This window comes from Gambusia affinis, linkage group LG04 (genome assembly GCF_019740435.1).
Source record: "Gambusia affinis linkage group LG04, SWU_Gaff_1.0, whole genome shotgun sequence".
Lineage (NCBI taxonomy): Eukaryota > Metazoa > Chordata > Actinopteri > Cyprinodontiformes > Poeciliidae > Gambusia > Gambusia affinis.
The window spans coordinates 31,995,243-32,021,275 of NC_057871.1; the positions used below are offsets into that span (position 1 = coordinate 31,995,243).

General features: G+C 39.5%; 3 protein-coding genes across 9 annotated transcripts in view; 2 read left to right on the top strand and 1 right to left on the bottom strand.

The window, feature by feature from the left end:
• zgc:136472 (uncharacterized protein LOC678514 homolog) overlaps window positions 1-5,089 on the top strand; it is a 33,402-nt gene extending 28,313 nt beyond the window's left edge. Inside the window, exons 10-12 of one of the 3 annotated variants that reach the window (XM_044114738.1) lie at window positions 2,752-2,933; window positions 3,056-3,145; window positions 3,230-5,084. In XM_044114738.1, the coding sequence (XP_043970673.1) occupies window positions 2,752-2,933; window positions 3,056-3,145; window positions 3,230-3,310 (353 nt within the window). In that variant the 3' untranslated portion in view covers window positions 3,311-5,084. Of the gene's footprint in view, window positions 1-2,751; window positions 2,934-3,055; window positions 3,146-3,229 lie in introns of all 3 variants that reach the window. The other 2 variants (XM_044114739.1, XM_044114737.1) reach the window with 2 other exon arrangements.
• A 705-nt stretch (window positions 5,090-5,794) lies between these two features.
• On the top strand, window positions 5,795-14,813 carry LOC122829857 (synaptogyrin-3-like). 2 transcript variants are annotated; one of them, XM_044114746.1, is made up of 5 exons: window positions 5,795-6,245; window positions 6,475-6,841; window positions 8,296-8,530; window positions 9,504-9,649; window positions 14,078-14,813. In XM_044114746.1, exons 2-5 carry the CDS (start codon window positions 6,737-6,739, stop codon window positions 14,303-14,305), a joined length of 714 nt encoding a protein of 237 aa, XP_043970681.1. In that variant the 5' UTR covers window positions 5,795-6,245; window positions 6,475-6,736; the 3' UTR covers window positions 14,306-14,813. The 2 variants fall into 2 exon arrangements, with proteins under 2 accessions (XP_043970681.1, XP_043970682.1); XM_044114747.1 differs by having other exon boundaries at window positions 6,576-6,841.
• A 3,266-nt stretch (window positions 14,814-18,079) lies between these two features.
• LOC122829855 (voltage-dependent T-type calcium channel subunit alpha-1G-like) overlaps window positions 18,080-26,033 on the bottom strand; it is a 174,154-nt gene continuing 166,200 nt past the window's right edge. For all 4 annotated transcript variants that reach the window (XM_044114740.1, XM_044114742.1, XM_044114741.1 and 1 more), the window contains 2 exons: window positions 23,778-24,334; window positions 18,080-19,677 (listed from right to left, as the gene is read on the bottom strand). In XM_044114740.1, coding sequence (XP_043970675.1) covers window positions 18,988-19,677; window positions 23,778-24,334 — 1,247 coding nt within the window. In that variant the 3' untranslated portion in view covers window positions 18,080-18,987. The remainder of the gene's footprint in view (window positions 19,678-23,777; window positions 24,335-26,033) is intronic.

Consider the following 26,033-nt stretch of genomic DNA (forward strand, 5'->3'; position numbering starts at 1 on the left):
TGGTTCATATAGACCTATTAGCCTTATTGGGGTAGATAGTAAGCTGCTCTCTAAATTGCTTGCAATGAGACTGGAGAAGCTTTTGACTTTTTTTAATAAACCCAGATCAGACTGGGTTCATACAAAATCGTTTCTCCTTCACCAATATGAGAAGATTACTTAATATAATTCAGTACTCAAACCAAACAAATTATAAAGCCTTTGCTGTATCTTTAGATGCTGAAAAGGCATTTGATAGGATTGAGTGGAAGTATTTATTTAATGTTCTGGAAAGACTTGGGATAGGAGGCGATTTTCTGAAATGGATCAAAATACTTTACAGTTCCCCGTCTGCCTGTGTTATGACTAATGGTGTTCTGTCTTCAACTTTCACAATACATAGGGGAACTCGACAGGGGTGTCCTCTGTCCCCACTTCTATTTGCTCTTGTGCTGGAGCCCCTAGCAGTGATTATTAGATCACATCAAAATATACATGGCGTGATGATTGGCGGTAAAGTTAATAAAATAGCATTATACGCAGATGATATTCTGTTATTTATAACAAAACCTGACATCTCAATGCCATCTATCATGTCCACTATTTATGAGTTTGGTTCTTTCTCAGGTTATAAAATCAATTTTGATAAATCAGAAGCAAAGCCATTAGGTAGTGCCACTGTCCAGGACCTACCCTCTAGTTGTTCCCTGAGATGTTCCCAACATGGCTTCACTTACCTTGGAATTAATGTGTCCCCTAAGCTGACAGAGCTATGGAAACTTAAGTTCTCTCGCACACTTCGAAAAATAAGGAGGGACTTAGAAAGGTGGTTTGACCTTCCCTTGTCACTCATGGGGCGTGTAAGTTTAATTAAAGTGAACATTTTCCCACGACTTTTATATCCCCTCCAACTGTTACCCCTTTGGCTATCCAAAAAAGTTGCTACGGATATAGAAAGACCATTTTCCAGATTCATTTGGCATGGCAAGAGGCCACGGCAGAAAATCGCAGCTTTACAGCTTTGTGGGGTCTAGTTGATTAAATACGGGCGCACTGGCAAAAAGGGTCTTGAATCTTTTAAAAGCTGCATCTGCTTCCAGGGTCCAAAAGGAATTGACCTTGGTAGATGTTAGGGCCATCAGTGGTAAGGCTGTTTCTGTAATTGCGCATAAATCGCCAATAGAAATTTTGAAACCTGAGAAACCTCTGAAGTTGTTTCCATGTTTCAGGAATGGGCCAGTCCAGACAGCCTTGATTTTCTCCTCTATGGGTCTTACCTTTCTACCTTCTAGAATGAATCCAAGGAATGAAAAAGATGCTTGATGGAACTCACACTTCTCCGCTTTCACAAACCGTTTGTTCTCCAGAAGACGGACATGACGTCCGAGTTCTGCAAGGGTTTTAGATTAGATGAGAATGTCATCTAAGTACACAAAAACAAAAAATTCAGGAAATCTCTCAAAACATGGTTGACGAGGGCTTTGAAAATTACTGGAGCATTCGATAAATCAAAAGGCATGACTAAATATTCGAAGTGCCCAATGGGTGTCTTAAATGCCGTCTTCCACTCGTCCCCTTGACGAATGCGGAGAAAGTGGTATGCATTTATAAGATCTAGCCTGGAAAAAGGTGTTGCATCATGAACCGGTTTGAAGGGAGAAGATAACAGGGGCAGAGGATATTTGTTTTTGACAGTGATTCGGTTCAACCTACGATAGTCAATGCAAGGGTGGAGAGAGCCGTCCTTTTTCCCCACAAAAACAAATTCTGCCCTCAGAGGAGAGGAGGACGGGCAGATGATGCCTGTTGCTAAAGAGTCTTTAATGTATTTTTCATTGCTTCACGCTCTAGTTGGAAAATGTTATACAGGTGGCTGGTAGGTAGAGGTGCCCCATGGAGAAGGTCTATGGTGTGGGGGAAGAGAGAGAGCTTTAGTTTAGCTGAGAACTGGTTCTATGTCATGGTATTCAAGCGGAATCATGAACAGGTCAGGAGGGTTTGCTTGTTGGGGTTCAGCCAGTGACGGACCTGGTGGAACTGTGGAACAGAGACAGGATGAGGGACAGGAAGTGGACCAGGATTCTATATGTTTATCAAACCAGTTGATATGAGGGTTATGTTGTTGTAGCCAATTAAAACCAAGAATGATGGAAGAATTAGCTGTGGGAAAAATAAAAAAGGAAATGATCTTACTGTGGTTTCCAGAAATTACTCACAAACCCTCCATCATCATGCTTTTCTGTATTGCTTTTACTTTATGGGTAGTGTCCCTTTATGAGCAAAGTACGACATTACTTACGCCATGCAGAAAGACCCCGGGCCTGGAATCAAACCCAACTGTGCTACCAACTGTGCCACTGTTTGGCTTCAAAATGTCAATAAAAGTTTATGGTTCCGACCTAGCAAAAACAAATGTGTGCTGACTAGCTTGCATGTCAAATTACTATATTACCAGCACAGCAACATTTGTCAGCAACTGGTTCCCGGTGAATGTTTGACTTTTGGAGTATTAGATCCAAACTTTGGGTCATGAGCATGGTTTCTACTTTCACTGGTCAGCCAAAAAGTCTTACTGGTAAAAAGTGTCTTGTCAGTATTTATTGTGACCCACTATTCAAGAAGGTTGGAGAGAGATTTTGTCTAGATTAACACCCTTTCATGCTGATTAAATGCTTGCCATATAGTTGTGAGGAGTTAATCCTTGGTTTTCTTCATCTCTTCAGTGTAGTGTATAGCTGACGACTATTGCTCCCTATGTCTGTTGGATCCCAGATCTGGCATACAGTGAAATGTCCCGTGCCGTGTTTCCACTGTGGGAGGAGCTAGCTGAAGTCGTCAAGGATTGGGAGGGTGTGGTCATTGCTCAAATCGACGCCTCGGCCAATGATATCAACATGTCAATGCAGGGTTCCTATCCATCCTTCTGCCTGTTTCCTGCTCTGTACGCTGAGAGGGTATGTATTACTCACTGGTTCATTTAATGCAATATTCTCAGCAGTAAATCATCTGAATGTTTTTTTTTTTTGTGCCTGTTTACAAATTACAAAGCATGGAATATTTCTTCTGTGACTTCAAGGTGGTGGTTTATACTGGGAAAAGGAACATAAAAGACTTGGTTAGGTTTATGGATAAAGAGATGAAAAAGGCCAAAAGAGACAGAGTTAAGGTAAATTGTGCAGCAGTTTTTAGGAGTATGAAAGCTGAAATATTTTCTGTGGTAAAATTAGATTTTTACTCCATGTTATTCCAGGAGGATGAAGACAGGAGGAAGTACATAGAGACTCTCAAGACAGAGGAAACAAAAAAAAACAAGTCCAAAGATGAGCTTTGATACAGCAACTCAAAGTAATATGTCTGCATGTGTCATTTGGCTTTTAATAATTTTTTTAAATCATGTTTTTTTTTTTTTTTTTTACTTGAACCCCATTCCTGTGAAAAAGTATTTGCTACCTTGTAGATGATTTCTGTTTATAGAGAATCACACTGTTTGAGCAAATAATTTCTATATATTATTACATTTTCTTTATTATCATCTAAATCAAACTTAGAAATAGTTAAATCAAGAATGAAATGCAAATTACCACATTTTCTATTCATTTTCTCTGGGCACTCTTATTCCTACCAGACCAGTAGAATCAGAAAATCTCTTAAATGCTAGGATTGGTGGTGGGTCCAACTCAAGGTAGAGTTTGATGAAATAGGCTAAAGAATTTTTAATGACCCAATTCTTTAATGATCTGATTGAAGAACTTTCACAAACAGATATTTTCATGCAGAAGTGGGTTGTTTTGGATCCTTTAATAAATTTAATTGTTGTTTGAAAACTATACTTTTATCATGTTTTTTTTGCTATGCTCTTGGCCCACATGGAGAACACTTCCAGGAGTCACTGAGAAAATGTTAACTTTATTCAACAATCAATTAATATCAAATGTGCATCTTTATCTGGGAGCATGGCGGTGCGGGGTGGGCAAGAACACTGGAAACAGAGTAGATGAATGGTGGATAACAGTCACTGATGAATGGGTTATTGAATGGCACTCTTACTGATTGAGATAGAGGCGAGTCTGCCTGGGGGGAAGTGATTGGGTTCCAGGGTTCAAGTCATTGTGTGGGTGTTAATCCAGAGTTGTGCAACACTGGGATACCCAGCTCCCAGTGGAGGTCTGGTGGAGGTCGCTAGATGGTAACAGCGTTGGAGGGTGAACAGGTTATGCGGCACAGGCCTGAAGGAGGAGGAGCAAGACGTTGCCATTCATGGTGTTTGAGCTTCAGAGTCTTGAGAGCACAAGGAGAAACGTTGTGAGCTAGCGCATGACTCAAACCTCGGCATCCGGTGTACGATTTTCAAAATAAAAGCTCCTCCATACTCAATACATAGAACGGACATATTTAATTATTTCTTGCGCGGCCCGGTACCAATTGGTCCACGGACCGGTACCGGTCCGCGGCCCGGTGGTTGGGGACCACTGCTTTAAAGCACTTTGAACTGTATTGTTACTGAAATATGCCTCAAAAATAAACTAGATTGAATGATTGAAATGGACATTTGGGAACACTTTGAGATGATTGCTCCCATTATGATTCTTAAATCTTATTGTGGTAAATTAATCTTTTTGTGAATTAACCCCTCCACCCTCCCCAAATACACAGTCTGGAAAATTTCACTATTTGGAATTTGATCAGCAAGACTTATATAACCCTAACCCTTAAAGCTGTTGGAAGAGTAAAATTCTGCACATAACTAAATATAAAGGATCAGAGCCAAGTAGACATCCAAACAAAGAGGATTTTGAAGAATTTTAGTTTTTCAGGTCCTTTTTCAAGTAAGCCATAACCCCCTGGCTCCCTCTGGTGGATAACTGTAGGAACTGCCCAAAACCCACACTGAACTCAACCCTCAGCGTTGTACACATGTTTTCTTTTTCCGATATTGAAAATTATTTGATAATATTGGCCACACAGTTTGTAATCTGTATCCTAAGATTTTTCTGGTCATCAACAAAGACTTCAGTTATTGAATTCTGACAACCAATAAAATTTTCAGGTTATATAATGTAAACAAAGTGCTTTAGATTTTCCTCTGTTATTTAAGTTTTGGAATAACCTAAAATGAAAGAATAAATCATAATTTAGTTTACTGGATTTTTTGTGTTTTCTTTCGTATTTTCTAAAGAAATGGGCAAATATGAACTTCATAAAGGAAGTTTTGTTATTTATTTTTGCAGACACGGAGACTTAAAAAGACAAAACAAAGTTCAAATCAGAAATTTATGTACACCAAATTAAAAGACACAATTTTTCACTGTTTGAAGTTAAATCAGACCAAATTTAACTTATTTTAGGTCAGTTAATTAACAAAAGTATTTTTATTTGCTAAATAATGAGAGAATGTCAGAGATTTATTTATTTTCCATCTTCAAAATCAGAAGTTTACATAAAGAATGACCCATGAACTATGAGGGAAATGCCCAGATTATGTTATGGCTTTGGAAACTCCTAATAGCTTAACTGAAACATTTAATTAGAGATTAACCTGTGGTTATAAGGTGGAGATAGGTTCAGTGTCCAAGAGAGGAACATGTTTTGGCCCAGAATGTACAAATCAAACCCAGAAGAAAAACCAAAGACATTGTGAAGATAACAATTCAAAATGTGGAATGTTTCTGATGGATGGTCATATGGATAGTCAGATGCAAAGAAAAACGTTGAAAATCTGAAAATGTCCACAGAAAATTTAATTTGTAGCATAAAAAGGTAGTTGCACAACTTTATCAGTTCAATCTGGGTTTCACTACAATTCATAAAAATATGTACATAATGAAGATTAATAAATGCCACACTTGTTCACAAGTAGTTCCCTTTATCCATGCACAAGAGTGACATGCGCCCCGTGTGATTAAGTATTTTGTTCATGTGATCCATGTTCTATTGACATATGGAACATGTGACCATTAGTTTTCTGTGTATTTATTTTGAGTTTCTGTGTCTCTGAGTCTCCGTGTTGTCCTGTCTTCCCCTTGATTGTTCCCAGGTGTTTCTCGTTCTGTGATTACCCTCTGTGTATTTAATGCCACCTGTGTTCCTGTGTCTGACGCTACACCCTAGTCGTTTATTCTAGTCAGCTGTTCTACCGTTGTCCATTGGTTTCCTCCAGTTGCTACCGGTGTTGAGTCCTGGCTTTCAGCTCAGCCGTGCTGCCTGGTTATTGGACTGTATTGTGGATTATTTTCATCATTAAACCATCATCGCTCACCTCTACCTGGGTCTGCTGCGTTTACCTCATTACCACTTTATAACAGAAACATGTGAACATGTTTTTTTATTTGCTTGTTTTTTATTTATTTATTATTTTTACCATGAAACGTTCCAACTTAACATGTATGTGGTATTTTATGTGACTCGTATCACTTCACATGTGGTACATAGTTTTTCCACGGGTAAAAATCTTGTGCTTTTTCTGTAAGGGCAATTTTAATACGCTGAAATCTTTAGACTACAGGAAGCTCTTGGTTCGCCTTCATCTTCTTAAATAGAAAAAGACCAACGTCCATAAAGCAAGACAAAAACAGAAAGGCAAACGTGGATTTGTTCAGATGGAGGTGTTGGAGTCGACTGAAGACGGAGCGGCGATGCTGCAGCCTAAGATGAGCCTCGGTGACGCGCTGTGACTTCATCTTGTTCCTGGAAGAAGAAAGCTCTCACACCGGCTCTTCTCGCTTTCTCAGCCTCGTTGAGGGAGCTGAAATTCGGAGGGATGGAGACAGCGAGCGCATATGGAGCCATGAAGGCCGGGAGAGTCCTCTTCGATCCGGTCGCCTTTTTCACGCATCCCCGCACCATCCTCAGACTGCTATCGTGGGTAAGCCTTATCTTCCAAATGCGTGATGCGGGTCTCCATGAATGGACGGGCCTACCTGCAGCTCCCCTTTCAGCTTTGCGATAATGTGATTCTTTTCAATCAAGCTTTACATTTGTGTTTTTAGATAAAATCTCAATTTGAGGAACTGAATTTTTCTGTCTAAGAAACCAACGAAAGAAGGTTTTACGTTTTATAAAGCTCAGGATGAATTCTTTCTTTCTATTGTGATGTGATGCCGTGCAGCTGTGAGTCATCATGTGTCTGTGTTTTCTCTTATTATTCATCTTAATACGGCTCAACAGAAGTGCATTGCAAAAATGTACATTTGAATAAAAAAGAACTGAAAAAGCTCAATCTAGAGGAAGCAACTCTGGGACATATGCATTTGACAGATCAGTAAAAAGATTTTTGGTTCCTTCATGGATGAATAATTAATCATTTTGTTAGAGAATTACAAAGAACTCTCCATCAGATATAGCCTCCAGCTCTCAAAGTGACGCCACTTTCATTGTTAAAATAATAGAAGCAATATTTCCAACTGAAAGAAACCTGAAGAAAACAAGCATTTTATTTTGACAAGACATTGCTGTGAAAATATGAGCAGTCCCTGTAGCTATAAAACAAAATAAATTTACCACCAACAGAGAAGTTAACAGAAGGAATGATTCTGATCTGATTGAAAGTAATTTGACACAAATGCATACTCGCTGAGTTAATTTTTTGAGTGCATACTTGGGACAAGTTGCTAGAACCAAACTCTAAATTTTGTATTGTTTCCTTTACATTATGTATAAATAAGTCAAACCAAGTTTATTTGAATAGCACACAGGTATATAAAACTGATTTACATGATAAAACATGCAAATCAACAACTAAATAATAAGAATTACATTATGTGCAAAATAAAGAGAAATCATGTTCCTGTTATAATTAATCAAAGGCAACTACAATCAAATTAGTCTTTAGTCTTGATTAAAGGAGCTCAGAGCTAAGGAGCTTTTCTGGAAGCTTGTTCCAGATTTGTGGTGCATATACTATTAAATTCTCTGAGCTACAGGGAGTCTGTGGAAGGGTTGATGTGCTATCTTCCTAGTTTTAGTGAGAACATCAGCTGCAGCTGGAGGATTGATTTTTTTATTTTATTTTTTAAGCCAGACCTGTGAAGACACTGTGGCAGTAATGAATTTCTTTAAATCTTGCTGAGACATTAGTCCTTTAATCCTAGAGATGTGCCTAAGGTGGTAGAAGGGCAACTTTGTGAACATCTTTAGCATATTTCCAACAAAAGAACTGTTGTTTTTGAACTGATTCTTTTTGGGTGCTTTCAAACCTCATTGCTCTGTTGAGAGCTGATGTGTACTTCGATCTGCTGGGAAATCAAGCATTTATAACTGTCTCTGTGTGCGTCATCCATCAGTGACGTCTCTTAGATGATACTTTTTCTCTCTCTGCAGGTTTTCTCCATCGTGGTGTTCAGCTGCATAGTGAACGAGGGTTACATCAACATCGGCAGCGAACGTTTACTGTGTGTCTTTAACAAAAATGCTCATGCCTGTAACTATGGCATGACTGTGGGTGTGGCCTGTTTCCTTGGCAGCACCTGTTTCCTGATCCTGGATGTTTACTTCCCTTCTATGAGTAACCTCAAGGACCGAAAACGAGCGGTGCTGTTTGACCTCATCTTTTCTGGTAGAGAACAAAGACCACAAAGTCTTCCTGATTCATGCAAAGTGATAAGAGAAAACAAATATATATATATATATATATATTAAAGGAGCAGTAAAAAGTAAAATCTACTTTTTTGAACATTGCATCATCTTATGTTGTTCTCTCATTAAACGCACACATGGAGTGTTGCCTTGAGTCATGCATGTTTGACAAATTCTTTAAACTCCATGACAACCATTCAGCTGTGCAAAACACCTGGGTGAACCGAGTGCCACCTTCAAGGACCAAGCTCCTCCTCAGAGCTGCAGTCTCCAAATTGAGCTTACACCTACCACAGGGGTGTCGAACTCCAGTCCTCAAGGGCCGGTGTCCTGCAGTTTTTAGATATGCCACAGGTACAAAACCCTGGAATGAAATGGGTTAATGACCTCCTCCTTGTGTAGATCATTTCTCCAGAGCCTTAATGACCTAATTATTCTATTCAGGTGGTGCAGCAGAGGCACATCTAAAAGTTGCAGGACACCAGCCCTTGAGGACTGGAGTTTGACCCCTGTGACCTACCAGAAAATTCCTCCCCAACAACTCCCTCTCTCAGCTCCTTCAGACTAGTCAGCAGCAACTAGCAAACCCTTGGTGGAACTACTGAGCTGACCATATGTAAACCTTGGTAAAACTGCTTTTAAAGGGTTAATAGAGGAACGATGTTACGATGACTTCCTGTGGGCGGAGTTTCAGAAAGAACGTGAGTTTTTAAAGAGACAAGTGGCCCAATTTCAAGCCATTAAATTAAATCAATTTTCTTTTAAGACATTTGATATTTACAGCATTTTTTATAACAATTGAAGGTGACATAGTTACTTGATCGTGCTATAAAATGGCACGGAGTGTCTGGTAAATACATTGACTAACGAACAAAAGAAAGAAAAATGTGACACAGCTGACTGTGGGGTGATACAAGCAAAAAAATAAATACAGTCTTGTTTTTCTCCTTCAGGAGTGGCCAGCTTCCTGTGGTTTGTTGGATTCTGTTTTCTGGCCAATCAGTGGCAGGCCACGTCTCCAGATGAGCTGCCATTGGCCCAGGGGTCAGACGCTGCCAGAGCTATTATCACGTTTTGCTTCTTTTCAACCCTAAGCTGGGTTTGTATCTTTTTTATTCACATTATGTCACATTACACATTAATGTAAATAATTATTTCTTTCTGTTTTCTTCATCACCATGTGCATTTAACTCACCATACGTTGTTTTACTTATTGATGCTATTGGAAAGAATCACATTTCTTTCTTCCAATCAAGTTAATCAAAGGCTTTTGTTGAAGACTCCCCCGACTTTTTCTGTAGTCCAATATTTGAACACACTTTTACACACCAGTGGTATGAATAACCAACAGTATTACAGTTTCACAAATAAAAACATTAAATAAAGGCATGATTATTTATTCAATATATTGTTTAACTGTGGAGGATATATGCCACCTCTCACCCATTGTTGGTGATAACTCTTTATCTTTTTCTGCAAGGAGTGTAGAAAGTAAATCAATAGCCAAAAACAAATGTTGAACTAATAAATTGTAATAGATTTACAACAGAGTGAATACAAATTGTGTAATGGTTACTGAAGCTGGGCTGCACAGTGGTGCAGTTGGTAGCATTGCTGCAAGAAGGTCCTGGGTTCGATCCCCAGCCTGGAGTCTTTCTGCATGGAGTTTGCATGTTCTCCTTGTGTATGGTGGGTTTCTCCAGGTACTCTGGCTTCCTCCCACTGATGGTCAGTTTGATGGATCTCCTAAGTTCTCTTTAGGGATGTGTGCGCCCTTTTTATTTATCCAGGGAGTTTCCGCAGTTATTTGTTGCTCTAGTTTATATTCATCCCAGAGCAAATGCTAGTAGTGCATTTATTTATTTTGTCTGACCACTGTGTGGTTTATTTTGCTCCGACGTACAAACCTGCTGTGAAAAAAAAAAAAAAAGATTGACTTTTTGCTCATCTTTGAACCGAGGGACTTGTTTATTGATGCCCGTTTAGATTTAAATGAACTGGCTGAGAGTTGCTTTTTATACACACTGTGTTCCAAATTCTTATGCAAATTGGATTTAAGTGCTATAAAGATAATTTTTTTTGCTGTGCTATTAAATTTATAGATGGTATTGTGTGTCGGGGCTCTTTCAATCACTATAATTAATTTCAGAGAGCTGGTTGATTAGTTTGTTTAGTGAGCTCAATTAAAGGAAATCTACTTAAAAAGGATGTTCCACATTATTAAGAAGGCCACAGGTTTAAAGCAAGGTGGGAAAGAGAAAGGATCTCTCTGCTGACAAAAATCATCAGATAGTGTAGTGCCGTATGACATTAGATATTTAATGAAAACTGAAGCATTATCATACTTTGAAGCGATTTTGCGGTTGATTCAGAACAAAGATAGGTTTGTTCAGATAAAGGCAGAATGAGGAAGGTTTCTGTTTGACAAATTCATGGGATTAAGAGAGCACTTGTTAAAATGTTCTTACAAAGCAGCAAACAGTTATTTGAAGCCGCTGGAGCCTCTGGAACCTCAAGGTGGAGGATCCTCCAGAGGCTTGTGGTGCATGAACCTACTATTGGGCTCCTAACCAGAGCTCACAAGCAGAAACGGTCGCAGTGGGCCCAGACGTACATTAAGATTAATTTAGTGAACAAGTTAAACAGACTTGTTCACTGATGACAGCTGTGCAACCCTAGATGGTCCAGATGGACGAAGTAGTGGATTGGTGGTGGATGACCACCACGTCCCAACACGGCTGTGATGTCAGCAAGGAGGTGGTGGAGTCATGCTTTGGGCCGAAATCATGGGGAGAGAGAGAGAGAGAGAGCTGGTCAGCCCCTTCAGAGTCCCTGGAGGTGTGAAAATGACCTCAGCAAAGTATATGGACTTTCTGACTGATCACTTTCTTTAATGGTTCAAAAAGAAGAGCTGTACTTTCAGGTGCATGACAATGAACCGTCTCTTGCTGAAATGAATACCACTGTGTCATCGGCTGCTATGGGCCTAAAAGGGGAGAAACTCATGGTGTGGTCACCATCCTCGTCTGACCTCTGACCTCAACCCTATTGAGAACCTTTGGAGTTTCCTCAAGCAGAAGATCTGAGGGTGGAATGCAGTTCATATCAAAACAGCAGCTCTGGGAAGGTATTCTGACATCCTGCAGAGAAATTCAAGCAGAAACTATTTACAAACTCGGTGTACTTTCAGTATTTTATTTTTGAAAAAAAAAATACTGTTCTGATTTGGAGCTTTGTTCAGTAAAATTTGATTTAAGACTTGGAAATTATACTGACCATCATTTGCATTGACCATTTAAGAAAATCTGAGAAAATATCACCTGCATAATAATTTGGAACATGGTATAAATTTTTTTAAGGATCTTATTGTGCAGAGGAAATGAATTTGTCTTTTCCTATAATAAGCAATAGATGTCTAAATCAGTGAAAGGTATTATTGAGAGAAACATATTCTAACAAAGAGGATTTCGCTTTTAGTAAGGAGGTGAATAAACAAGGTGAACAGTAACTTAAACTTGCTAAAATAAATAAGAAAAATAAAATACAAAATCTTTGGCGCTGCAACAACTCTCATCCTGAATGTGTATGTGTTAAATCCATTTATGCGTTTACAGTCTAAGAAAAGGCATATTTCCCTGGGTGGAAAGTCAGACTCAGAAATTACCAATGATTTGATTTAAAAAAATAATATTTTTTTATCGTTTTTGCAAAAGAGAATGTTTTCCCTTCATAAAGAAGCTTTCCAAAGAGTCTGATCTGTTTCTTACTTATTTTGCTGCTTTTGGGACAAGACGTAACCAAGGGAATCCAGTTAAAGGATTTTCAAAATAAAAGATCCTCCAGACTCCGATAACGCATAAAACGGAAATATTTTATTATTTCTTGTGCGGCCCTGTACCAACTGGTCCACGGACCGGTACCGGTCCGCGGTACTGGTACAGCTCAGCACCACAATACATTAAAGATCTGCTCTAGACCTCTCAGGTCTTCTGCTTCTGGTTCTGCTCTGCAACAACCAGAACCAAACATGGAGAAGCAGCGATCAGCTTCTATGTACCACAAATCTGGAACAAACTTCCAGAAAACTGTAAAACAGCTGAAACACTGAGTGGTTTAAATGTACACTAAAAAGCCATTGTATTTGAAATGTCATTAATGAAACACTGACCAACACTGACTGATCATGTGTATTGATGATTTTGATTAAGGTATTCATCAAAATGTAATGTTTATTTGTGTTTTGTTTTATTTGTGACTATTGTGTCTTTTATGACTTTTTTTATTTTTATGTTTTTATTATATAATACATAAGAGTGACAAAACTTGATTGATTTTGTCACTCTACTGTTGATACATACATGCCAAATATTAGGGATTGCTGTAAAGCCAGCTATGTTAGCTATGTTACATCTAAAGCCTGATGGACAGTAGAGTTTGAGAACTGAGTTTAGAGGCTGCTGCTGTAGAGTCAAAATTGTCTCTGCGTTCTCATTCTAGAGGAGCAAATGCCGAGAATGGACTCTCCTGGGTTTCTCCTTAAATAGAAATGTTTTAAACTAATTGGAATAATTAACTAAACTTCACAACTCGAATCATTTGGAATGATGTGTGTTTGAATTTTTAAAAGTGCCTGGAGATGACGATTGTTGTTGTTGAATTGGAACTGAATTCAAAGAAATGGATTATCAACTTGCATTGCTAACAGTAATTAACACCAAAATAAACCATGCTGTTTAAACAAAACAGGTTGATTGGGCAGTATCTATTTATTTTGGAATGAGTGTTCATTCATTAAGTAAGTCAAATTCAAAACATTATTTTGCAAAATGTCAAAACCAAAGGTTAATTTGAAATATTAAAGATAAAGCACATATAATTAATCAATCCCAGTTAAAATGTCTACATTTATTGGAAACTGTTCAAGATTTTGTACTTTAGAAAACTGCAGAAGGATAAAAAAGTCTCAAAAACTAAACATATTCCAAGACCTTCTAGTTGATTACAGTTATCGCCTAAGTATTTTTATGATCAATAACAGCAACCTTTCATGTTTATTAACCGCAATATGGCTGTTACTCTGGCTAAGGGACCTTTTCTATATTTCTATTTGCAAATAGATTTAAGATGTAAATCTATAAAAAATAAAACACAATAAGATTATTGTGTTTTGTTTCTGTATTTATGTGTGGTGTTGTGTGTTGCTTATAAAGACCTTATCCTCCTCACATGGCGCAGTAGTTTTACTAAAGATTGCACTGTACTTAGCTTTATGGTCTGAGAAAGAACAAAAGGTTAATAAATAAGCCAGTATTAGAATCTTACAGTGTGTAAGGATTTTTCCTCATTTAAGATTCTTAGTTTTACGAACGTTAATGATTAAACATTGTCTTGTCTCTTACTATTTATCTCAGTTTATCATTTCATATTGTTGCACCTGCAACAGCTTAGGAATAATTAATTTTGTTGAATGTTCCTCTGAACATTTGACATTAACATTCATTTTCATTCTTATTTATGTTACTAACAGGCCGTGTTGATGCTGAGTGCTCTTCGGCGCTACCTAACTGGCAGCAATACAAACTTATTCACCTGGCAGCACCTTGACCCTCCTCCAAGCAACATCCGAGCCACTCCCTACCCCATCCCCAACGGAGGCACCATAGTTACCACTAACCCCTACCAAGCCACTCCCTTCACTGAAACCTTGGACCCCCAGAAACTCACACAGCATAGACCGGTAGCTCCTGCTTTTTAGAAACTCAAAAAGAGAAGATTTGATCTGAACGACACAACGCACTGAGCCCGCCCTATTGGTTTTATTGGGACTCCATCCCCTCCAGGGAGCAGTTAGATCCATTTTCACCATTTCATACACACACAGATGTTGATGCACATGAGTACAGATGTACTTACTCACTTAACACCTGTTACACACCTGGAAACAGCACACAGATTCACACTGAGCAACATCCTGGCTGCATGGCTGAAGTGTAGATTAACATAGATGTAGACCAGTAAAGATGCCTGACCTGCCTTATGAATGGACACCGTGGAGAGAGACGTGGAAGCTTTGTAGCTCTTCATTAAACTCAAGCTGGTCACCCAGCAGCTGAAGGTATGACCAACATATTGTGAGATGAATGCAAGAAACAGCAGAACTTGAAGAAAATAGTTTCTTGACAGTGTGAAATATTAATGTGATTAAATATTTTATTGTGATTTGTTGAATTAGTAAAGGAAATAAACTGTACTTCTCAACACCACGATCAAAACTGATTCTGCCTGTGTTCACATGAACTTCAGATGTTTTCTCTTTTTCTTTTTTTGCTTCATTCGATCTTGGAAAAAAGTTTTTCAATGTAATTATGTATCGTGAATGACATCAGAGGATGTTGGGCATATCAATCCACATTTGATTGGAAGTACATAATTAGATAGAGCTGTGCTGAATTCGTTAGCAGTAGCAGGCAGCTGCTGAGTGTCTGTCGTATTTTTAGATTGCAGGGCACATGCTAGATTGAGACGATCTTCTAACAATCTTTAGGAGAAACAAGAGTCAGACAAAAGTCAGAGAGGAAGAGGTTTTATTCCAGCTCTGTCCATTCATGTACAGCTCACTGTGTATTCCTTGCTGATATAATGCTGGTAAACGGACATTCAGAAATGTAGAAATGCAGCTTTCTTTTATCACGTCTGCATTTTTAATAAAATATAACCTTCTCTACAAACTGTAAGCATTGTTTCATCACTTACATAAGCCCTTCTGTAGATCCATCAAAGCATCTTTGTCTCTTTAAACAATGATAAGCTCCAACTTCAGACAACAGGCACTAACGCTGCAAAGTGCCACTGACATTTCACACTCAACTATGTCTGAACTTCTTCTACCCTGAGAATGCAAAGATGTAGAAAGAGGGGGAGTGAAAAAAGTTAAGATACAAATAGACAGATGCAGGGGAGGAAAAAAAGAGGTAGACACAACTAAAGTCCAGGTCACAACACAAGAATTTATCTGAACGGTTCAAAAAGCAACATTGATTTTCCAGGTTGACAGGGACTGGGCTTACCCAGTTATGGTAGTTTGTTACAAAAGAATTAAAAAGATATTAAAGTGCTGTAGATTTTTAGACAATGAACATACAGTGATAGTATTAAGAGATAAATAGAGGCCAAAGGCCATCCTTAAATACATAAGTTTTTTTTAAAACAAGTTTTTTCTCAAACCTTTTTAAACATTGTTTACATGAACAAATGTTCAAAGTTTAATGATTAAATATGCAACTATAACTTCTAGCTTTTATGATTTAGCTTTGAAAACTGTTGGAAGGAGAAGAAATCAAGTTGGTCTCTTCAAGAAGATTAAAATATTTTACTATAAAACTATCAAAGTTAAGTAGATTCACTGGGTAAAAAAACTAGTGAAAGCTGCAGTATGTAAGTTTTATAAAAACCTTTTTAGATATTTGTTTTAAACTGTCATCATATTGTGACATGGTGACTGTCTAAAACAAATCATCTGTGAAAAGATCAATCTCCTCCTGAGCTACTATTCCCATCTGAAGAAATGCAATAGTAGCCAAAAGCAAGCAATCAGAGCCAGCGCTATCAATACTCGCTGCTAAATGTGATAAATGGCAGATAAACAACTCACATTATAGAAGAACTGTCTATCTGCTGTTTTTGGTTGCCATGCTAACTAACTAGCCTTAGCATTCACAACTGGCTATGCTAGCTGCGGTTTAGCAGATAGCAAGGGGGAAACAGGGATGGAGGATGAGCAGCACCACACAGAGAAGTGACTGACATCGCTGATACCCACCTCCTAATTCTGACTGGTTGTTTCTAGTCGACACTGGAAGAAGGCAGATGAGCTTGATTTTTCTCACAGCTTATCTGTTTCATACCATATAGTCATGACATAGTAACAGTTTCAACAAATACATCCATCCACTTTTTTTCACTTATCTGGGGTCGGGTCGCGGGGGTAGCAGCTTCAGAAGGGAGGCCCAGACTTCCCTCTCCCCAGCCACTTCCACCAGCTCCTCCGGAGGAATCCCAAGGCGTTCCCAGGCCAGCAGAGAGACATAGTCCCTCCAGCGTGTCCTGGGTCTTCCCCGGGGTCTCCTCCTGGTGGGACGTGCCCGGAACAGGGAGGCGTCCAGGAGGCATCCTGATCAGATGCCCGAGCCACCTCAACTGGGCCCTCTCGACGTGAAGGAGCAGCGGCTCTACTCTGAGTCCCTCCCGGATGACTGAGCTTCTCACCCTATCTCTAAGGGAGAGCCCAGCCACCCTACGGAGAAAACCCATTTTGACCGGTTGTATCTGTGATCTCGTTCTTTCGGTCATGACCCAAAGCTCATGACCATAGATGAGGGTGGGAACGTAGATCGACCGGTAAATCGAGAGCTTCGCTTTTTGGCTCAGCTCTCTCTTCACCACGACGGACTGGTACAGCGCCCGCTTGACGGCAGACGCTGCACCAATCCGCCTGTCGATCTCCCGCTCCCTTCTTCCCTCATTCGTGAACAAGATCCCGAGATACTTGAACTCCTCCACTTGGGGCAGGACACCCCCCCTGACCCGGAGAAGGCACTCTACCCTTTTCCGGCTCAAGACCATGGCCTCGGATATGGAGGCACTGATCGCCATCCCAGCCACTTCACACTCGGCTGCAAACCGCTCCAGCGAGAGCTGCAGATCACGACCCGATGAAGCCAATAGGACCACATCATCCGCAAAAAGCAGAGATGTGATTCGTAAGGCCACCAAAACGGATCCCCTCAACACCTTGGCTGGTCTAGAAATACATATATTTAAAAAAACTTATAAAAGTTACATACTGCAACTTTGAACAACAGATTAGTATCAACTAGAAATGATCTTTTTGGGGTTTAAGTTTCTCAAATGTGACAAAGTCACAAACATATATATTGCTTTGACTTGGATTATACCTAATAAGTTGTTTTGGACTCTTGATGCATATCTATTTAAAATAAAATCATAGACTTCTGAAAATACAGTGCCTTACAAAAGTATTTAAATCTTATGTATTTTTCCACATTTATTCAAAACCACATACTTGAATGTATTTGATTGGGAGTCTATCTGACAGACCAACATAAAGTCCTACATAACAATGAAGCAAGCTAAAGTGATACATAATCTTCTACTGGTAGACCACTCAGAGGCTCTGGTCCTCAGCTCAGTGGTCCCTGGTTCCATGACCCCATCTGGGTCATGTGCTGCATATCTCCTCCTCTTCTCTCTGCCCTTCTTCCTATGAAGCTACTGTTGAATAAAGGCTACCAGTGACTTTAAAAGCAAACTTTTTAATTATAAAAATATGAAAAATATTGCATGCTTTTGTACTCAGGTTTTTTTTTTTTTTACTAAATGAAACCCATTGCAACAAATCATCCCACACCAATCATCTGACAATTAAGTAGTGTCCACTTGCAGATAACTTCAACAGAATTCACTGCTCTGAGAATGCTGTGAGGTAGATACAATGAAAGTCTGTGGGTGGCGCTTCTGTCTTTTTTTTACTGTGTGAATAGGATTGATTGGGCTGATGCTGCTTTTTATCAGTCTGTAAAATCTGGCTTGATGGAAATTTAGCACATTGTTTGTGATGTCAGACAGACAGGTCAAAATATGGAGTGGCTGAAGAAGAGCATTGAGAGAAGGAGCAAAGAGGCCAGCAGCAACTCTGGAGGAGATGCAGAGGTCCACAGCTCAGGTGGGAGAAAGAGCAGTAAGAAGTCTTATGCTTCCATTTTGCAAGAAGGGTTGATACAGCAAATGAGGAAAAAAGTGCTCTGGTCAAGTAAGACTAATAGTTCACTATTTGGCCAACAAAATTTATGTGTGTTGGGAAATAAAGAGAATATAAATAAACTTTCCACACTCTGGAACACGTTGGCAGGAGCATCATGCATGATGCTCTCCCACAGCATACTTTACTTCACAAAGTAAAATGAAATTTTACTTTCAAACAAACTACAAATGTAGTTTGTTTTTGTAACACCACATGTGGAAAAGTTGAAAAGGTGTGAATACTCTTTTAAGACACTTCTTTTAAGATGCTTCTTATATACAGAAGCATCACAATCTTTGTCTTGTGTTCTGACCTAGGCTTGTAGAAAAAGGATGGCTAATGGTAACAGCAGGAGAGCAAGCAACAGGAAGGTTGTAAAGATAGCCGGGTCACTACTGTGCCTGAACTACAGCTTCTTAGCTGCAACGCGACATCAGATGTAAAAAAAGAAACTTCTCTTTTACGTGTGCATTTCTGTGCGCTTGAAGCACAAAACAGTCCTTAGATTTCTTCACTTGTACACACATCATGACTTCTTTTCACACACTGTGAATATCTAACAGGAAGGAGGAAACAGCAGGAAACACTCCTGCTTCAGTCTGAATCTTTTGTGCCTCTCACGAGAAGTTCAGCAGAATGTTTGGCTCTGGTTCTTTGTCCTCCACAGAGCTGCCCTCCTGCTTATTAGAAGAGACGGTGGTGGCATCGAACGACAGAGTCCGCCTCCTCAGCTCAACACTGCTGTCTAGAAACTGTGTGGCCTCAGTGACCGGCTCGTCACCCGGCGGTGGGCTCATCCGGTGCTTCCTGCTCCTGCCTGAGACAGGCGATGCCGAGGGACAGAGGCGACTCCGCTGCTCCCCGGGAATCGGAACAAGATGTCCGACAGGAGCAGGCTGAGTGACCGAACCGTTCATACCATCGACCTCCTCATCAGCATCATCCACTGTGGGGGCAGGGTCTGACCCGGCCACTCTGTGGTTAAGCAGTGGAGCAGAAAGGATGGATTCAGTGCTGGTGACCTTCAAACTGGATGGCCTGCCAGCCTGAGGGCTGACGGGCTTCTTTTCTGCCTCTGTGTCTGGCTGCAAGCCACAGCTGGCCTGCTCAAGTACGTGTTCATGGGTGTTGGTCTCACTGTGGCTCTTGCTGGAGATCACCTTCTGGGGGTGAGTGTATTTCAGTGTGCGCACGCTGGACGACCTCTGGCACAGCGGAGAGGAGGCGGCCGGGGGCTCAGTGAGGCAGGTCTCTGCCAGGTCATCAGCTGACCCACTCTGGTCTAGGGAGTCACAGTGCACAGCCGCCTGGGACAAAATAACAAACACCCACGCACACACACACACACACACACACATATATACAATGAAATAAACTCACTAAGTTATCACATCATTATTTTAAATACCCATCTGTAGAAAAGGATATAAATAAGTACTAATTAAAATAACTTCTGAACATTTTCATATTTTCTGTTCAGCATAGGGTTGGATGCTTTTCAAAACTAAGTCATTTAAGCATGAAGTTTTAATCAAAACAATTATACATTTTGTCCACAAAAACAATGACGCAAAAATTATGCTGTGTGTAACAAGCAAATATGTCAAAAGAATTTTTTTTAAATCCTTTAAAAAAATTATGAGAAGTTTTGATCCATCCATCCATTTGAAAATGGATCCATCCATTTTGTAGAGTGCTACAACAGCGACCCTGCAACAGGGTCGCTGTTGTAGCACTCTACTCTACAACAGACGTGCTTCAGTCCAGTCCTCCAGAGTTACCATCCTGCAACGTTCAGATGCTTCCTTGGTCCGTCACCTGAATTAAATGAATGGCTCGTTAGCAGGCCTGTTCAGAGCTGATCCTGTTCTGGTCAGTTGGAGTAAAGATGAATTAAAAGTTGCAGGATGGTAGCTCTGGAGGACTGGACCTGAGCGACCCTGGTCAACACAAACACTTCAATGTGGACATGAACACAAATGGATTTTACACACACATTGTGACGTTGACTGATAATCCCTCTGTACTGTAAACAGTGTTGGCATAGTTACTTTGAAAAAGTAACTTTAATCAGACTACTGATTACTCCTTGAAAAAGTAACTTAGTCAGATTACTGACTACTTGATTTGGAAAGTAACTAAGTTACATTAAAAGTAACTTTTTAGTTACTTTCAGCAGCTGCTAACAACAACGCTCCACCTCCTGTGAAAATCACATTGATCTTTGTCAATACTTAATTGTAAGCTATTTTATAATGATTAGATCAACAATGTGTCTCCACTGATAAGGTTGAACTGAAGAGGAGATTGTACAAAAAAACAGTACAAAAAATAAAAAATGTGAGTAATTTGTGTGGTCCACTGTTGTCTGGAAAACTCTAATAAGGATTTTAAAGCCCCCCCCTCCCCCCAGCCTCCAGGTTCTGTGTTACGGCCCTGCGTTTGGTGTCAAAGCTCACAGAGCTCCTCCTGCAGCTCCACAGCTCAGATGGCTGCACAGATTTGTGACACTTATCTTAATATTAATAATTAGAATGGCGTTAAGTTGCCATTATAATTATTGGCAACTACGGACACGTTCATTTGTGGCTGTTTTCACGTTTATTGCGCTGTTCATATTAGTCTCGATGTTTGCAGTTTTCTGGAGCGCAACGCGAAGCTCGACGTCATTCAGACGTCATTAACTTGACATTAACAAAGACACAGCGGGATCATCCGGGAAATGATGGACAGAGAGAGACTGAGTAAAACTACCTTAATGACGGACAAATTCTGGGATTTATTATGAGTCTCTGATTATTCCAAAGCCCAAATGAGTAACTTCACGTTCAAAAACGAGCCCAAAAAGGCGCAACTCGCCGCTCATTAAATTTGCAAGCGTCTTAAAAAAAAAAAAATAAAAAAAAGCCCAAGGCCGCTTATAATAATCGGACTTGGCGACAGAAACTCAAAATAGTTCCAGTTTTTCCACCAACAAAATGCGCATCTCCCTCAATTGTTTACATTTCTGTCGCATAGAGACGTCGGTCACTCGACAAGACGAGTAGAGGAAATACGATTAAATAACAAAAGAATGGAATAGTGGAACGGAGTGGCAATGTAATCACAATGCACTGTAAGCTATGTAATGTGTTTTGAGGCAGTTGACCAAAATCCCGGACGATTTTTAAATTCCCCCCGGACATTTTTTTAGGTCTGAAAAGTAGGACATGTCCGGGAAAAAGAGGAAGTCTGGTCACCCTAATGTGGGGAATCACTAGCAGGTCCTACTTTACTTACTCAGTTCAGTATACTAAATAGTATGGCTAATAAATTAGAAAAATAGCTAATAGCTTATTTAAGCTAAAAGGCTAATGCTAATGAACTCCTTTGCTGTGCAAGGTTTTCCTAACCTCAGAAAAAACGATAATGCAGAATCATATCATTGCACCACCTGCAGCAGTGCACTAAGTTGAGGGCGGTATTGCAGTGGTACGAGCCACATTAACGGTGTCGGAATAAGAACCAAATAATAATATTAAAGAGACGCCTTATTGGGGCTGCCATTGCCTTGCATGGCCATTTCACTGGCCAATTAAAAACCTCAAGCAAATTACATAAAAAAACATGATTTATTCTTAACTCTATCAAAACCAGTTTACTGACAATAAGTTTATCATACATATCTACGTATACAAACTAATTAAACAAAACATGGACACCTTAACAGAAGTGTAAAGCAAAAAGTTTACTTGAAGTAATTACTAGCAGCAAATTTAACTACACAGCCCTAACATTCTTGCAATCATTTCCTAGTTGAACATTTCTACATTTTGGCTACAACTCCCTCAGATAGTATTTACTGAAGATGTATCTAGTAATTTTTAAACATTTTTAAATGGTATCAATAGCTGTTTTTAACTGTTCTATTTGTTTTCCCTTAGTTGTCACGTTTTCTATAGAAATTCATAATTATTCTTATTACTAAAAATGTCTCAAAATATGTTCATTATTAATTCCACGGACCGTCAACATTCCTGTGTTCTCCCCATACCTGTCAAGTCTCCCATTTTTTCATACTACTGTATTTTACCTCCTGTATTTTATATCCACCCTCGTCTCCTCTCATGTTAGCTTCTCTCTCTCTCCCCGCCATTATGATAGTAATAACGTCTGTGACGTCATGGCGTGGTAATTAACATAACGGTTTGTTTGATAATTTTTTCATAATGGGCTCACGTGCTTTTTAGCTTTAGTTGACGCAGTTTTTTCTGATACGCCCAGACTCGTATTCCCTCACTGTTCTCGGACTCAGGTTTGAAATGGCGCTATTAATAACCTCGGTGGAGAGGGGCGGGCCAAGGAGGACAGAGGGATTTCATTGGATCAGCCCAACGTCCGTCAATGAAATTAACCAATGGGCTGTCGTGGTCATATAAATTATATTTGATATAAATTCTTTTTGTTAAATTATAGGTCCCTCCCATAAACAGCATGTGAATCAGTCTGTAGTCCAGTCAGCCACTCCTGAGTGGTTCAAACTGAATGCAGCTTTTTTTTTTTCTGTTCAAATTGTCAACGCTACTGTGGCAGATGTATTGCTCCAATTTACACGTCACATCATACCCACATTTAACCACCTCTGGTTAAAGTTCTTCAGTAGAACCAGCTCCTTCTTCTTCTTCACTCCATTGAGCTTCTTCCTCCAAAACTGTAGATAAATTGCTCAAGTCTTCACTGAAATCCCTCCACTTCTCTGTATTCAGGATTAGTTGTTTATGATTTGACTTACCCTCATTACATCACAAGATGCCCCTGGCATTTAACCCAAAATTACGATACATGAAAACAGAAACACTCTGCAATGCTGTGGAATTTATAGTAGTCTGTGATACATATTTATTATTAAAAGCTTTAGTGTTCACAGAATGAAAGCACATTTGAATTTATTATGTCAGTGACATTTTAAACGCTGGTCTGGTGCATCTTCCTGTTTCTGCAATGGTCCAGAAACAGGAAGATGCACCTGTGATTAAGAAGTCTTTTATGGCCTTCATGTCCAACTCATTCATTTGAACCAGGTGTGTTTGAGCAGAAAAAGACTTTAAAAAATGTGGGGTGAGGAAGTGTGAGTAGGTCTTCAGTCAGAGTCAAATGCAATGCTATGTTTAAACCTGCCATGGCAGGCAGAACTCAGAGCTTTGATAGGTTGAGCTCAAACATTACAACAGTGAGCAAGGGACAAAAGCCAGGCACTTTCAGCAATTTCTTCAGAAATTGGAAAGCCAAAGAATAATTTAATCACAGCCTAAAGTTTGAGCATGTTTAATCGATTTTTTTTCTTTCATAAAATTTAAAATTTCTCTGCATCAGTGAAGAAATTATACTATATGACTTTAATAAGAGAGTGCAGCAGAAAATGACGCACCTGTCTCCTTAACTGTTTGCCTGCAGAGCGGAAGGATGCTGGTCTTGTTAGAATGGAACTTTCTGGAACATAGGTGGGACTGAGCTTGTTTCTGTCCATACTCTCTTCAGGACTTAACCAGCATGAACGTCTGCTCTCTGCTTCTGTAGGACTCAATCTGACAGACGGGCATCTCTCCATGCTGTGGCTGGACTGCAGCTTCGGCCGGTCTGCGATCAGATCGGGGTTCAGCTTGTAGCCATCCATACTGTGAGTGGAGCTGAGTCTGTGTCTGTTCAGTCGATGGGTCGGACTGAATCTATATCCATCTATACTGTGAGCTGAGCTCAGTCTGTGTCTATTTGTCCACTGAGCTGAACTGAGCCTGCGGCCCTCCATGCTGTCAGCCGTACTGAGTCTGTGTACGGAGTGCCTGTCGATGCTTTGGGAGGTGCTGAGCCAGATGATGGGCCTGGAGCTATGTTTAGAGCCCAGTGAAGCGTGGCTGATTGCAGGAAGAGCTCCTGGAACCTGCAGCAGAGAGCTGCTGGCACTAGAACCCAGAGAGGACATGGAGCCTGTAGAAAATGATCCAAGAATCAGCCATACACTGCAAAAACACAAAATCTTATTAAATACTTTGGTCTACCTTCTAGTGCAAACATCTTTGTAAACTTGAAATAGGACCCAACTAACTTACAAAGTAAATTTTCAACAAGCTGTAGGTGCTTGCTTTAAGTCAATAATTCTTGAACACTGATAAGAAGTACTAGTTCCACTGGTAGATTTTTTCACTTTAACAAGATATTTCCTCATGTTATATGTGAAATAATCTGTCAATGAAACTAATATTTCAATATTGAGGAATTATTTATTCAAAACAAGCTCCTGTATCTTGATGAAAATTTACTTTCAAGTTATCTTACTCAAGTGTGCAAAGATGTTTGCGCTACAACCTAGACAAAAAATACTTTGTAAGATTTTGTGTTTTTGCAGTGTGGAGTATTCCAAATTATTTTTAACTTCTTTATTAGTGTCTTGTAAAGCTATTTATACCTTTCAAAATATTTCCAATATTGTGAAATTACAGTGACATATTTTACAGGGATCTTACATTGCAGTTTTCTTGAAGATGAAGCTGTTCAGCAAGGAAACTGATAAAGGTGCACTCTAAAAATACTCTTTAGAGAACACTTTAGGAAGTGTATTTGGGCTGCAGTTAATCTTATTTACATGAATCTCACTTAATTCTTTGTCTCACATGAACGTTTATTTATGACAACTTTCATGTGTTCGATTAGCTACAAGTTACAAATTTTTAAACTTAAAGCAGGGGTCCCCAAAGTGGGTCCTCAAGAGCCGGCCTCCAGCATGTTTTAGTTCTCTCCCTGGTTTAACACACTTGGATCCAATGATGGCTCATTAGAGGCCTAAGAAGAACACTGACATGTTGAAAAGGTTGTTAGTACCACCAGGGAGAGAACTAGAACATGCAGGATGCCGGCCCTCCAGGACCCACTTTGGGGACCACTGACTTAAAGGAACTTTTTACTTTGACTTTTCTTGAAACAATTAAGTTTAATGCTGCATTCATATCCTACATCTGATGTCATGACTCAAGCTTCATCATGGACAGAACCTGTACTAACCAGGTGCTGCGGTGGTGCAGATCTAGGAGGCCTTAGTCCTCGACGCGGCCGACGCAGGCTGGATTCCCGGCATGATGACCTTTGCTGCATGTCTCCTCTCTCATTCATTACCCACTTTACTGTCTAACTACTCTCAAAGAAAGACTGCTTGAGCCATAAAAACATTTAAAAGAGTCATCTTTTATCAGTTTACTTCTTTATTTGAAGTAAACTAAATGATTTGAGCGAAACTGACTTATTGAATTATTGACTTTGTCAAGTTAGGCCAACTTAATAAATTAAGTTGGATAAACTTAATTGAATTACTTGTTAACCAATTCAATTTGGTTTTCCAATTGAAGCAATTCAATTAAGTGGGTTCAACTATGGTAATTTCTTTTCTCAGAGTACAGGATCTTTGAAAAACCAAAATAACATTTTAAAACGCAATTAAAATAATTTAAATTCAAGCTGTATTTTAGGTACAATGTGAGTGATGATGTCATTTCAGGTATTTCAGTGTTTTAGTTTGAAATAAGTTTGGATAAGCTTAATTAACTGAGTTGGATGATCATGATTTATTGAATTAGTCAGATGCAGGATATGCACACAACATTGAACTTAATTGTTTCAAGTAAAGTCAAAGTAA